Raw genomic sequence first — 15,000 nt, forward strand, 5'->3', positions numbered from 1 at the left:
GTTACGATGCGTCATTACGAGGGAAATGACGTCATGACTGTTGAAGCCTATATTTTCTGTCTGTTATTGATTTAACCCTTTCCTTACCAGCCATTTTCAGAATTTTTCCCAAAATTTCACACCCACCCAACACCAAAATAGTTTTTACTTACTCAATCAGAAAAGCAACAAATACATTCTATGCATAATATTGATTAGCAAAATGAACTCTACAACACAGTATCACGTTTTTATAGCTAGATATAATAAAACATTTTTCTTTCAATTCTGTGATTTACAAAAGAAATCTGAATAATATGCGGCTGTGCGGCTATGTGGTCTAGTGGTCTGACACTCGCTTTAGGATCGGAAGGTCCTGGGTTCGAGCCTCGCTCGGCGCATAGTTGAGTCCTTGGAAAAGGCTCTTTACCCACATTCTCTCACCGTACTCGGGTGTAAAATGAGTACCTGGCCGTTAACAGCGTTGTCTTTGTTCGAAAAATTGTAATATCGCCTGACAGCCGTCCTACATGTTAAATGTTGCTGTTGACCAGGGACCCCTTGTAGAGCGCTTTGAGCACATTTTAGTGGATATTGCGCTATATAAAAGCTCAATTTATTATTATAATAATAAAAGTACTGGTTGGATCGTAACGAATGTGACGATTTTGCTATGGTTGGTATGGAGAGGGTTAAGTCCTCCAGAGAGGTTATTCCTTCTCATAAGTTTCTCTCTGACACACATTTTAAACGTTTAACATTACATATATAATTGTATGTATGTGTGTATTGGTTTAAAATTATTCCGGTGGGCAAACTGGTGAGCATTTAATTTACCTCAAACCAACGTGCCCATATTTGCAGGTCTAATTACCAAACATAACTATGACTTTTAAATATTGTAATAGACAGTATTTTGTGTTGAATTTAGAGAACATTATAAAAATGAGTCCATATTGATTTGGGTTGTCCGTAGCCACCGTAAACTTATAGCCTGGCACAAGAACCGTGGCCTTCGTAAAGTTATGGCCTGAGACTGACCAAAAAATGATGTCAAAATGCCAGTCTTTTGCCAAAAAAGAAAACAAATCGTGAGTTGTATTCAATAGTTCAACCAATGAAAAAACTTGTTTCCATGAGCTCTACTAACGACAACTCACTAGGCGGTGCAAAAACCAAATAATGACGTCAAACTGCCAGTCCTTTTGGGTTTCAGTGTCAGGCTATAACATAACGATGGCTACGCTAGAACCCTCGAAGACTGACAGTTTGACGTATTCTTTAGGTTTGTGAAGCTTCTGGTGAGTTGTCGTTAGTAGAGCTCAAGGAAACAAGTTATTTCATTGGTTGAACTATTGAATACAACTCACGATTTGTTTTCTTTTGTGTCATTTTTTGGTCAGTGTCAGGCTATAGATAGTATGCGCTTGGCTAAATAGCTCATAACATTGCCATCCGGAAGTATAATGGACCAACACACAAAACTGTGTGTATCCGTGAACGTTTATAGTCAGGTTAATACAGTTCAGTGAGCATTACTCATAAACGCGGATGGCAAAAAAACAATAACAAAGACCTGAGTGACGTCATCTTCGAACTATTTATAGATAGTATGAAGATGATGTCACTCAAGTCTTTGTTATTGTTTTTTGCAAACCGCGATTATGAGTAATTCTCACTAATCTGTATTAGCCAGACTATAAACTTTCAAGGTTACATAGAGATTTGTGTGTCGGTCTGTTATACTTCCGGATGGCAATGTTGTGAGCTTCTTAGCCAAGCGCATACTATCTATAACTTTACGACGGCTACGGATTGTCAGACCTGCAAATTAATACACGTCGCCTTATATCTAGAAACGCGTCAATTCAAAAAAATGTCTTCTCTTTTCAATCCCACAGATGTTAATCTATTTACTCAAGTTATCTCCCTTCCCTTCCAATCCTGCAACGTCACAAAAGTAGAAGACGTAAAAATCGATGACGTAAAAATCAGATGGTCGACTCCTATCCGAGGGGATGATGGGATGTTCAGAGTAAATGTGACGCTTGCAGAGCCCTTGGACTTTGAGAAATTGATGGAATCAGTATGGGTCGATATACATATTATGGACATGAGCAAAGTCGTATTCTTCGAAAAATCGCGTATTTAAGATTTTGTCCAGAAAACTCGTCCTTCAAATATCGATTAATATAAAGTGGCCCTCATCTTGGCAAAAACTCTCAAACTTGGGATTTCATACCCTAGATGGCGTCAATATTATCAATCGATTATTTAAGGGATTGAAGGGCGAGTTTTCTGGCCTAAATTTCAATAACGTGTTTTTTTTTCAGAGTGTGACATTAAGATCTTAAATCGAACATAGTTATATTCTCGAGTTAATGGTATTATATATTATTATTATTATTATTATTATTATTATTATTATTATTTATTATTATTATTATTATTATTATTATTATTATTATTATTTATTATTATTATTATATATTATTATTATTATTATTATTATTATTATTATTATTATTATTATTATTATTATTATTTTATTATTGTTATTACTATTATTATTATTTTTATTATTATATTATTATTATCATTATTATTATTATTATTATTATTATTATAATTATTATTATTATTATTATTATTATTATTATTATTATTATTATTATCATTATTATTATCATTATTATTATTATTATTATTACTATTATTATTATTATTTTTATTATTTTTATTATTATATTATTATTATCATCATTATTATTATTATTATTATTATTATTATTATTATTATTATTATTATTATTATCATTATTATCACGGTTTGCTGTCATCTTTGACATATATTATTATGTCCCCACGTCCACTTCTGGGTCTTAAGTATTCAAAGGTTCACTCCATTTAATAAGTTTAAGATTTAATTATAATTATCGTATTTATACCTACACAGTACCGTATTGAAATGATAGGTTGCAAATGAATTGTTTATAATACATAATACACCATATTGTATTCTACAGACAGGAAAAAGTCAACTTGAAGTTCAGCTAAGAGTTTCATTTGTCTGCGACATTGGAGGAGAGCAGGAAGTATGTGTTTCTCATTAACAAAAATATAGATAGAATGCGCTTGGCCAAGGAGTTCACAACATTGCCATCCGGAAGTATAACGGACCAACACACAAACTCTGTGTAACCATGAACGTTTATAGTCTGGTTCATACAGTTTAGTGAGAAGTACTCACAAACGCGGATGGCAAAAACAATAACAAAGGCCTGAGTGAGGTCATCTGCATACTATCTATAGCCACAAGGAGCTAGTTGCAAAATGATATTAAAGAGAAATAGATAGTTCGAAGATGACGTCACTCAGGTCTTTGTTATTGTTTCTTGCCATCCGCGTTTATGAGAAATGCTCACTGAACTGTATTAACCAGACTATAAACGTTCATGGATACACACAGTTTTGTGTGTTGGTCCGTTATACTTCCGGATGGCAATGTTATGAGCTTCTTAGCCAAGCGCATACTATCTAGCCTATTGATAGTTCGAAGATGACGTCACTCAGGCCTTTGTTATTGTTTTTGCCATCCGCGTTTGTGAGTTGTTCTCACTAAACTGTTTTAACCAGACTATAAAAGTTCATGGTTACACAGAGTTTGTGTGTTGGTCCGTTATACTTCCGGATGGCAATGTTGTGAACTCCTTGGCCAAGCGCATTCTATCTATACCTACCTACAGGGTGTGAGAGTGAGGGAAAAATAACCGGAAAAGTATGTTGTTTCACTTCTTCTTCTTCTTCTTCTTCTTCTTCTTCTTCTTCTTCTTCTTCTTCTTCTTCTTCTTCTTCTCTTTTTATTTTTCTTCTTCTTCTTCTTCTTCTTCTTCTTCTTCTTCTTCTTCTTCTTCTTCTTCTTCTTCTTCTTCTTCTTCTTCTTCCTCTTCTTCCTCTTTCAGCTTATCCCACATTTTGCAGGGTTGCCATAATGAATGCGACACCTCCATGCATCTCGGTTCAGCGAATCATCTTCTTCCAGTCCCAGTTCTTTCATATCATCCTTTACCTTATCCCACCATCTAGTCTTTTGACGTCCCTTTTTCCTCTTTCCCGCTATTTGTAAGTCCAATACTTTCCTTTTGATGATGTTGTTTCACTACGAAGCAGAAATGTGACCCTTCGCCTCAAAGCGGTATTAAGTCGGGTTGGTTAAGATGTTGAAAATTGAATTTATAGCCAGAAATATCAGACGTGTAGAGTTTATATGATTTATTGAGGAAAATGGTAACCATATTTTAGGGTGCGAATGCCAACAATTTATATTTTTGACCAGTTTAACAATTAAATTCGGCTTTTTATCATATTGTTCGTTCCGACATAATACCGTTTTGAGACGTCGGGTCACAAATCAGAAACAATCGAAAATCTACAAGCAATAAGAAAATGATCTTAAGTTAATAATACATGCCAAATTTAATAAAAATTGAAATTAGAAATTAACTATTCTGGTTATACCATAGTTGTTCAAAAAAATCACGGCATCAAACGCCACGCTAAAATACGATTCCTAATCCAACCAGCCAGGAATACAGACGCTAAAATTCGCACTACACTTTATTTTGTTAGTTTTCTTTCTTCCTATTATATGTATTGTTTTACTGACGAATGGTTTTTCACCGGAAGCGTCCATTGTACTGTTCCCATCTGAAACCTTTCCTTTTTCATCTTTTCGTTAGTATCAAACGTTTTCAAACTTGCCTCTTATTTTAGAAGCGTAGTGTTACTAATGTGAATGTTGATGCTCGAAACTCGAAGAAATAATAAATAACAATGTAAAACTGAACGTAGGCTTCAATTGAATATACGAAAACAGATAAAATGGACGTTTCGGGTTTCCCCTTTATCAACAAAACAGGATGAATGAAACACTACAGACGAATGAGATAATAATGTGGTAGTGGTGTTGTTAAGATGAATAAAGTACGGTAGCATAATTCTATTCGCTCAAGTAATTTTACTCATTTCCCTTACCATTGTGTTATATTACATTTCCACATTTTACCAAGAAAACCCTTTCCAAGTGGATGGTAATCGTGCAAGACGTAAAAGACTCGATTCCAGAATTCCAAACGGGTCGATACGAGGAAATCGTACCTGAAGTAAGTTAGCAATAGATGTTTACATCAGTAAATTGTATGTCACCATTTTCCTGGATAAATATGACCCTTCGCCTCAAAACGGTATTAAGTCGGGATAGTTAAAATGTAGAAAATTGAATTTATAGCCAGAAATATCAGACTTGTGTTGAGTTTGTATGTTTTATTGATGAGAATGGTTACCATATTTTAGGCTGCTAATGCCAACAATTTATATGTTTGACCAGTTTAACATTTAATTCGGCTTTTAATCATATGGTTCGTTCCGACATAATACCGTTTTGAGACGATAGGTCATAAACATATTTTGGACTGTTTATAAACAGGAATAAATGTCTCAGTTAGAACCAAAAAACATGGATCATCAAATGAATGACAATAAACCATAAATTTCTATGATTTATTTTCAAAATTTAACGTATTATCACTCACAGGTAATATATCCAATTAATTAAGATTATTTTCTTCATCATTCGTGTAGTTAGTAGTGTGTGATATCGATTGTTGTGTGGATATATTGATTTTAAATAATAAATGCAGGCTGATTGAACATTCTTCCGCAAGTCTAAATTTCTCCCCTCTGAAGAGCATTAAATTCCACACAAAACCTTCAGGCTGATTTAACCTTCTTCCGCAAGTCTAAATTTCTCCCCTTTGAAGAGCATTAAATTCCACACAAAACCTTCAGGCTGATTGAACATTCTTCAGCAAGTCTAAATTTCTCCCCTTTGAAGAGCATTAAATTCCACACAAAACCTTCAGACTGATTGAACCTTCTTCCGCAAGTCTAAATATCTCCCCTCTGAAGAGCATTAAATTCCACACAAAACCTTCAGGCTGATTGAACCTTCTTCCGCAAGTCTAAATTTCTCCCCTCTGAAGAGCATTAAATTCCACACAAAACCTTCAGGCTGATTGAACCTTCTTCCGCAAGTCTAAATTTCTCCCCTCTGAAGAGCATTAAATTCCACACAAAACCTTTAAATTTCCCAAAGATTCGACATAAGACTGTAGGAAAAACTTAGCACATTTTGCCGCTTAAACTTGGAACAATCACGAAATAGTTGTGACTGAATAGGGTCCAGTAGAAAAACAATTTAAACTCGTCTTTTTTTCAAATATTTTCTTACTTTCTGTAATGCATAGAGTAAGTTATAGAATTTAACCCTCTCCTTACCACCTACAGCAAAATCGTCACGTTCGTTACGACACAATATACATTTTTTCTTACTCAGATTTATTTTGTACTTCACAAACTTTGAAGAATGAACATAGTTTAATTAATAAGAACATAAAGTTGTTTTGTAGAGAGATTGTTTGATGGTTTTTTTAAATCAATTTTTCTGCTGGGTAAGCCTGCCATTTTGGGAAAATACTGAAAATGATCGGCAAGGAAAGAGTTAATGACATTATACAACTTGTATTCAATAAAACTAATAATAATTTTTTCGTTTAACTATCTCTTTCCGGCCAATTTCCGGATTGTCCCCAAAACTTCACACCCAACCTATACAAAAATAGATTTATTTCACTCAAACACAAAATCTGTTAGTTCCTGCCTTGCCATACATATTTTTTCTGCTAAAAGAGCTCTTCAACACAGTGTAAATATACTCAAACTATAGCAAACACTTTGGTTCAAATATTTTGATGTACAAAAGAAATTAGAATGAGAAAAATGTTGGTTGCATCATAACAAATGTGACGATTTTCCTATGGAGGCAAGGAGGGGGTTAACGTCTTATTTAATGCAAACGTTGTTGTCAACCGATAGAAAGCTATGTCGTTGGGGGGGGGGGGGGGAATCAAGCTTTACCAAAGTGTAATAAAATATTTCTTCTTTTTTTCATATTTTTGTCTAGAATCAAGAGATAAACACCATAATCTTGTACAACATAACAGCCATCGATAAAGATGGCAATGATCAAGTCGACTACACATTAAAGGTATCTATGTTTGGTAACGGTAGCAGTTGATTGTTCATTAATTAGTGTCCAGAATGTCGTCAAGTTGATTCAATCGTATTTTTCTAAAAATAACATTTTGGCCCATGGCACACTTTTTTTGGTAATCACAAATACGAATAAATATATATACACACATATATATATATATATATATATATATATATATATATATATATATATATATATATATTGAATCGTGTTGGATACAAATATTATAAGAATAGTGCTCGACATGGAGCAATGGAGTGAATTATTATTTTAATATTTACCACAATGTTGGAGTCAGTCTACATCGATGTTGTAGGCCTTTTCAGCCATAGTCAGGACTGTGTGTTACATGAGTTTGGCTTGTTGTGTGTTGTTGTTTGTTGAAGTGGTTCCTACGGATTTATTTTTATTTATTCCATTACAGTAGCGTTTTGAGCCAGTGGGTCACAAATGATATAATTTGTATAGACATTATGATAACATTATCACAATCGATTCATGTATGAATGGGTAACTGACAATTGGCACGAATGATATTATAACAATCCAATTTAAAAAGAGTGCATATCAAGCCTTTGGTGTTATATGAAATGATATATAGAATAAATTTATATTTGTCCTGGGTACAAAATTTATCAATAGAGTATACATTATTTGAATATTTGTTTATTATTTTTAATTCTTGCACAAATATAAAGTAGATAAGAATTTTTGTTGGGTTTTTTTTTCTTATTTAGCCTTTGATGATACATAGATCTATATGAAATGATATGTGACCCTTCGCCTCAAAGCGGTATTAAGTTGGGTTGGTTAAGATGTTGAAAATTGAATTTATAGCCAGAAATAGCCAGACTTGTGTAGAGTTTATATGATTTATTGAGGAGAATGGATACCAAATTTTAGGGTACTAATGTCAACAATTTATATTTTTAACCAGTTTAACAATTAAATTCGGCTTTTTAGCATATTGTTCGTTCCGACATAATACCGTTTTGAGACGTCGGGTCACATATAGAGAGTAAATCTACAGTTGACCGGGGTACCAAATTTATCAATAGAGTATATCATATTTCAATATTTATTTTCATTCTTGCACAAATATAAATTAGATAAGAATTTTTGTTGGGTTTTTTTTTTTTTAATCTTCATTTTATCAGACCTCAGATCACGACCGTGGTGTGTTTGAGGGAATTGTGAGCTTAAGGTTCGTGGAAGGGAAGAACCGCCCCGTTCTCGACATTCGTCTAACAAAGGGTCTTGATTATGAATCGACAACACAATACAGCTTGACAGTTACAGCAATGGTGAGTCGAAAAGCGTCATCCTTCCTTCCTTGTGGTCTTGTATTATGGCACTCTCGCTTTCGGATCGGAAGCTCCTGGGTTCGAGCGTCGCTCGGCGCAAAGTTGAGTTCTTGGAAAAGACTCTTTACTCTCATTCTCTCACCGTAAAAGGTGTAAAATGAGTACTTGGCCGTTGTTTCTGTAGGAAAATATTGTAATGTCTCCTTACAGGCTTCATGTCTCGTTCTACAAGTTACGTGATATGTTGGTCAGTGACCCTTTGTAAAGCTCTTTGAGCACGTTTAGTGGATATTGCGCTATATAAATTTTAAAAGGCTCAAGTTACCAATGTTCCTCTCCTAATCAGTGTCCTCTTTGGAAGTTAACTGTAAAGTCTTGGAAAAAATGAAGGTTTTTTCGGCTACATGGTCTAGTATTGTCCGACACTCTTCTACTTTAACATTAAACTTGAGCTTTCAAATAGCGCAATATCGTGTTTTAGAGACTCGGAGCCATAAAAACATCTCAAATTGACTTCTATACAAAATGCTGCATTTTAAGAGACCTAAATGTGTTGAAGGTTTAGTATAACAGTAAGATGGACAAGTTAGAACTAATTTTACATTCTTTGTTCATATACTTTTTTACTTAACACATACATATTAATGGCTATCTACTTACTAATGCATTTATATCATATTAATGGTTGTTTTTCCCCCCCCCCCCCCCCCCCCAACCCCCATCCTACCCCTTTTCTTATTTTACTTGTACAGGATACCACTAACTCATCATCTAAATGTGACGTCATCATTCGAGTCAAGGACATTCAAGATACTCCTCCAAAATTTTCATTGTCTACTTACAGCGGGCGAGTGGATGAAACAGCTCCAAATGTAATTTATTCTTCCAATTAAATTTAACTGATTTAGGAATGTTTAAATAATATATATATATGTTTATATATAAATTATAAAACAAAAACCATGAAATAATAGTGCTCAACTTTAGTATAAAAGGAGCTATTTATAAACATTTGATAGATAATTAAGATAGTTTGACTTCTACAACGTTGTTATCGAGCGTTGCTCTCATCCCACTTCCTGATGAGAGCAACGCTCGATAACAACGTTGTAGAAGTCAAACTATCTTAATTATCTTTCAAATGTTTATTATATATATATATATATATATATATATATATATTATATATATATATATATATATATATATATATATATATATATCTGGTTAATACAAAACGACTCTGGACGACTTTGATTTCAAAATGGACAGCTTAAATTTGTATTTGTCAAAGCCGACTGGTTAAGGCATTGTACTGTGACCTGGAAGGTCCCGGGTTCGATCCCCGCTTCAGGCACTTTGTTTGTTTTTTTTTTCCTTGAGCAAGATTATGAACCCCCCAATTTGTTCACATGGACAACATGTGTGATTCCTGTTGACATCGGACATCTTGTTTGATGAGTTATCTATATTCCTTCATGGAATTCCTAGGCGATGAAATCTTACGATGTTGTTGCGGAGGGGCATAATTTATAAATTTCATTTATTCACAGGTTTAGTTTATAACTATCATCTTGATACTAAACTGCGAGAAGCTGTGGGATGTAAAAACAGTGAACAACAACAATGAATATAACAACTCCGAAAAAAAAGAAGCTAAATTCCAAACACGGAACGTTTCGGGCTTAAACCCCTTCTTCAGCCAATAATAAAACGTTTATATTGTTTTTGTTATGGCTGGAGAGGGGTTTTGGGCTCGAAACATTCCGTGATTGACATCATTGTGTTATTTTTTTTTTTTAAAGCTGTTATACTCGTGTTTGTTGCGGCTTTGTGGTCTAGTGGTATGACACTCGCTTTCGGATCGGAAGGTCCTGGGTTCGAGCCTCGCGCTCGGCGCATAGTTGAGTCCTTGGAAAAGGCTCTTTACTCACATTCTCTCACCGTACTCAGGTGTAAAATGAGTACCTGACCGTTAACAGCGTTGTCTTTGTTCGAAAAATTGTAATATCGCCTAACAGGCGTCATGTCCCGTCCTGCATGTTACATGTTGCTGTTGACCAGGGACCCCTTGTAAAGTGCTTTGAGCACATTTAGTGGATATTGCTCTATATAAAGCTCAATTATTTCATTACTTTTAAAAGATCTTCTTCATTCTTTGACAGGGCACCTCTATAGTCACGGTGTCAGCAGTGGATGGGGACGGTTCATCCATTAGGAACAAAGTGATGTATTCTATTGTACAAGGTATGAAATACGATTCAATAGTCTGATGTCACGCCGCCCGGCAACGGCGGCCATCGTGGTTCTAAACAAAGAAAATCATTACTTTTTATTTTCCATGCTGGCTAGAACTTTTCATATGCCTTGTGATCAGAATGTGTAAAAGTCAAAACATGATCAAATTTATTTGTTTTTTTTTTTCCTCTGGATACCCTTTATGATCATACGGGCGTCCGCCATTGTTCCGATAGTTTAGAGCCAGTGTTACTAAGTTACCATGCGTCATTAGGGAGGAAGTGACGTTACGACTGTTGAAGAGTATTGATGCGGGTACTAATCCAGGAACGATAATCATGTCGATGATGTGTAAGGTATAGTGAGAGAAATTTGACAGTGAATTAAAACCCTGAAAAATTAATTCAAAGAAAGGCGAACTCGTATCCATACTAAAACATGTATAATTCGTGTGAAGCTGGAAAAGAAATCCATTTCTACCCTTTGGCAGCAGCCTCTTATGGTTCTCACACTACTATGTTATGACGATCGACCCAATCAGCAAAGTCCGGTCCGTATTCGTGCATCGTCGCGAACCCGCCGGGTAGCATCGTCACAACACACCTTTCGACTAGATGCTCTGCCGTCTCGGGTGCTTGCCCACAGCGGGTACATATTGGACAGGTAGAAAGACCCCACCGATGTAACGCACTTGTCGTTAGGCAGCTCCTCGACCGAAGCCGATTCGCAGCCACCCAATGTCTCCTCTTAGGCGAACTCATATCCTTACTAAACCATGTATAATTCGTGTGAAGCTGGATAAGAAATCCATTTCTATCTACCCTTTGGCACAAAATGACTCTCATGATATTAGGATCAGAATCCTAGGGATATTAGGAGGTGGGCGGCTGTTCATGTATCATTGCTGAATTATTGTCGCTGTTTTGTTGTCGTAGTTGCTTGTTGTTGTTGATGATAATGATGATGATGATGATGATGATGATGATGTTCTCTCTCTCTCTCTCTCTCTCTCTCTCTCTCTCTCTATCTATCTATCTATCTATCTATCTATCTCTCTTTCTTTTTCTCTCTCTCTCTCTCTCTCTCTCTCTCTCTCTCTCTCTCTCTCTCTCTCTCTTTCTTCTTTGGTATGTGTCTAAGTAAAATAACCACTGTTCTACCGCTTGATCAATTGAACCAACACGGAAACTTAAACGTTAAGATCTGATCGACAAAAGTGTGTGATAACTAGATAGTCACCCATCTGGCGGTATGAAAACAATAACAATGGTCAGAAAGAGGTCGATTATTTCATTCACTTTACTGTTTATAAACAACCAACTATCTATGGTTGTCCGAGCTCGCGTGAAGATGTGTTAAAAATTCCATGTATGTATTGATTGGTCAAAAATCTACTGGTTAATTTTTGAACAGGTCCCTCGGACATGTTTCTGGTGGACAATAGCTCGGGGGTGATTTCTACAACAGGCCAGTTGGACGTGGATGGGAATAGATCGATTGGTTCAAATGGACTCGTCATACTTACGGTGCAGGTAACTGATCTAAAACAATTTTCTTTTAATGCAGTAACCAGCTGTCCAATGCTGGAAAACCTATAGATAGTTTGCGTTTGGCTAAGAAGCTCATAACATTGCCATCCGGAAGTATAACGGACCAACACACAAAACTGTGTGTATCCATGAACGTTTATAGTCGGGTTAATACAGTTCAGTGAACATTACTCATAACTATAGATAGTTCGAAGTTGACGTCACTCAGGTCTTTGTTATTGTTTTTTGCCATCTATAGATAGCTCGAAGTTGACGTCACTCAGGTCTTTGTTATTGTTTTTTGCCATCCGCTTTTATGAGTAGTTCTCACTAAACTGTATTCACCAGACTATAAACGATCATGGTTACACACAGTTTTGTGTCTTGGCCAGTTATACTTCCGGATGGCAATGTTGTGAACTTCTTAGCCAAGCGCATACTATCTATAGATATGTAATAATCCAAAAACTAATTTTAAACATTCTAAAAAAAGACAATGTAAATGTTACTGCTCGAAGCTCGAAAAAATAAAAAACAATGTGAAATTGAATGTAAGCTTCAATTTGATATACGAAAACAGATAAAATGGACGTTTCGGATTTCCCCTTTATCAACAAAACAGGATGAATGAAACACTACAGAAGAATCAATGATTCGTCTGTAGTGTTTCATTCATCCTGTTTTGTTGATAAAGGGGAAACCCGAAACGTCCATTAATGATTCGTCTCTAGTGTTTCATTCATCTTGTTTTGTTGATAAAGGGGAAACCCGAAACGTCCATTTTATCTGTTTTCGTATATTAAATTGAAACTTCCATTCAAAAGACAGTGCATACGAAAAGGGAAAACTTTTTTATACAGTATAAATCCTCAGACATTAATACGGTTATAACATTCAAAATCAGAACAGCCATTAAAGTAACCACCCTTCTACAGCTTCAAATATGTAAATATATATATATATATATATATATATATATATATATATATATATATATATATATATATATATATAGAGAGAGAGAGAGAGAGAGAGAGAATATATATATATATATATATATATATATATATATATATATATATATAGAGAGAGAGAGAGAGAGAGAAAGATATATATATATATATATATATGTATATATATATATATAGAGAGAGAGAGATTGAGAGAGAGAGAGAGATATATATATATATATATATATATATATATATATATATATATATATATATATATATATATATATAAAAAACTATTATTTCCCGTTGTTTGCATGCGATTTTAGTCTAACACTCCCCATTGTTATGTTTGCTTTATTGAAGCTCTTTCTTTCGATTCGTTTAATTCAATCCTAGACATCTTTGCTACTTTTCAAAATTTGAAAAAAAACTGTATTAAAATGAGCAGGTACATAAAAAACTAAAAACATTAGCCTACAATTTGTCAAAGATAAATGTAATAAATAGGCATGGAGTAAAAGTAACCCGGCTAAACTACGGATATAGTCGGTGTTGGGGTTGAATGAGTTAACTACGGATATAGTCGGTGTTGGGGTTGAATGAGTTAACTACGGATATAGTCGGTGTTGGGGTTGAATGAGTTAACTACGGATATAGTCGGTGTTGGGGTTGAATGAGTTAACTACGGATATAGTCGGTGTTAGGGTTGAATGAGTTAACTACGGATATAGTCGGTGTTAGGGTTGAATGAGTTAACTACGGATATAGTCGGTGTTAGGGTTGAATGAGTTAACTACGGATATAGTCGGTGTTAGGGTTGAATGAGTTAACTACGGATATAGTCGGTGTTAGGGTTGAATGAGTTAACTACGGATATAGTCGGTGTTAGGGTTGAATGAGTTAACTACGGATATAGTCGGTGTCAGGGTTGAATGAGTTAACTACGGATATAGTCGGTGTTGGGGTTGAGTGAGTTAACTACGGATATAGTCGGTGTTAGGGTTGAATGAGTTAACTACGGATATAGTCGGTGTTAGGGTTGAATGAGTTAACTACGGATATAGTCGGTGTTGGGGTTGAATGAGTTAACTACGGATATAGTCGGTGTTGGGGTTGAATGAGTTAACTACGGATATAGTCGGTGTTAGGGTTGAATGAGTTAACTACGGATATAGTCGGTGTTGGGGTTGAATGAGTTAACTACGGATATAGTCGGTGTTGGGGTTGAATGAGTTAACTACGGATATAGTCGGTGTTGGGGTTGAATGAGTTAACTACGGATATAGTCGGTGTTGGGGTTGAATGAGTTAACTACGGATATAGTCGGTGTTAGAGTTGAATGAGTTAACTACGGATATAGTCGGTGTTGGGGTTGAATGAGTTAACTACGGATATAGTCGGTGTTAGAGTTGAATGAGTTAACTACGGATATAGTCGGTGTTGGGGTTGAATGAGTTAACTACGGATATAGTCAGTGTTGGGGTTGAGTGAGTTAACTACGGATATAGTCGGTGTTGGGGTTGAATGAGTTAACTACGGATATAGTCGGTGTTGGGGTTGAATGAGTTAACTACGGATATAGTCGGTGTTGGGGTTGAATGAGTTAACTACGGATATAGTCGGTGTTGGGGTTGAATGAGTTAACTACGGATATAGTCGGTGTTGGGGTTGAATGAGTTAACTACGGATATAGTCGGTGTTGGGGTTGAATGAGTTAACTACGGATATAGTCGGTGTTGGGGTTGAATGAGTTAACTACGGATATAGTCGGTGTTGGGGTTGAATGAGTTAACTACGGATATAGTCGGTGTTGGGGTTGAATGAGTTAACTACGGATATAGTCGGTGTTGGGGTTGAGTGGGTTAACTACGGATATAGTCGGT

General features: G+C 35.4%; 1 protein-coding gene across 6 annotated transcripts in view; it reads left to right on the forward strand.

Moving 5' to 3' along the window:
* The window catches only part of LOC144973693 (uncharacterized), a 47,487-nt gene that overhangs the window by 20,006 nt on the left and 12,481 nt on the right, over window positions 1-15,000 (forward strand). For all 6 annotated transcript variants that reach the window (XM_078916491.1, XM_078916492.1, XM_078916488.1 and 3 more), the window contains exons 4-11: window positions 1,881-2,065; window positions 3,006-3,074; window positions 5,049-5,141; window positions 7,001-7,084; window positions 8,251-8,397; window positions 9,150-9,269; window positions 10,563-10,644; window positions 12,049-12,167. In XM_078916491.1, coding sequence (XP_078772617.1) covers window positions 1,881-2,065; window positions 3,006-3,074; window positions 5,049-5,141; window positions 7,001-7,084; window positions 8,251-8,397; window positions 9,150-9,269; window positions 10,563-10,644; window positions 12,049-12,167 — 899 coding nt within the window. The remainder of the gene's footprint in view (window positions 1-1,880; window positions 2,066-3,005; window positions 3,075-5,048; window positions 5,142-7,000; window positions 7,085-8,250; window positions 8,398-9,149; window positions 9,270-10,562; window positions 10,645-12,048; window positions 12,168-15,000) is intronic.

Source organism: Berghia stephanieae, chromosome 5 (genome assembly GCF_034508935.2).
Source record: "Berghia stephanieae isolate SIO BIC M18660-M18661 chromosome 5, UCSD_Bste_1.3, whole genome shotgun sequence".
In the NCBI taxonomy this organism is placed as follows: domain Eukaryota; kingdom Metazoa; phylum Mollusca; class Gastropoda; order Nudibranchia; family Aeolidiidae; genus Berghia; species Berghia stephanieae.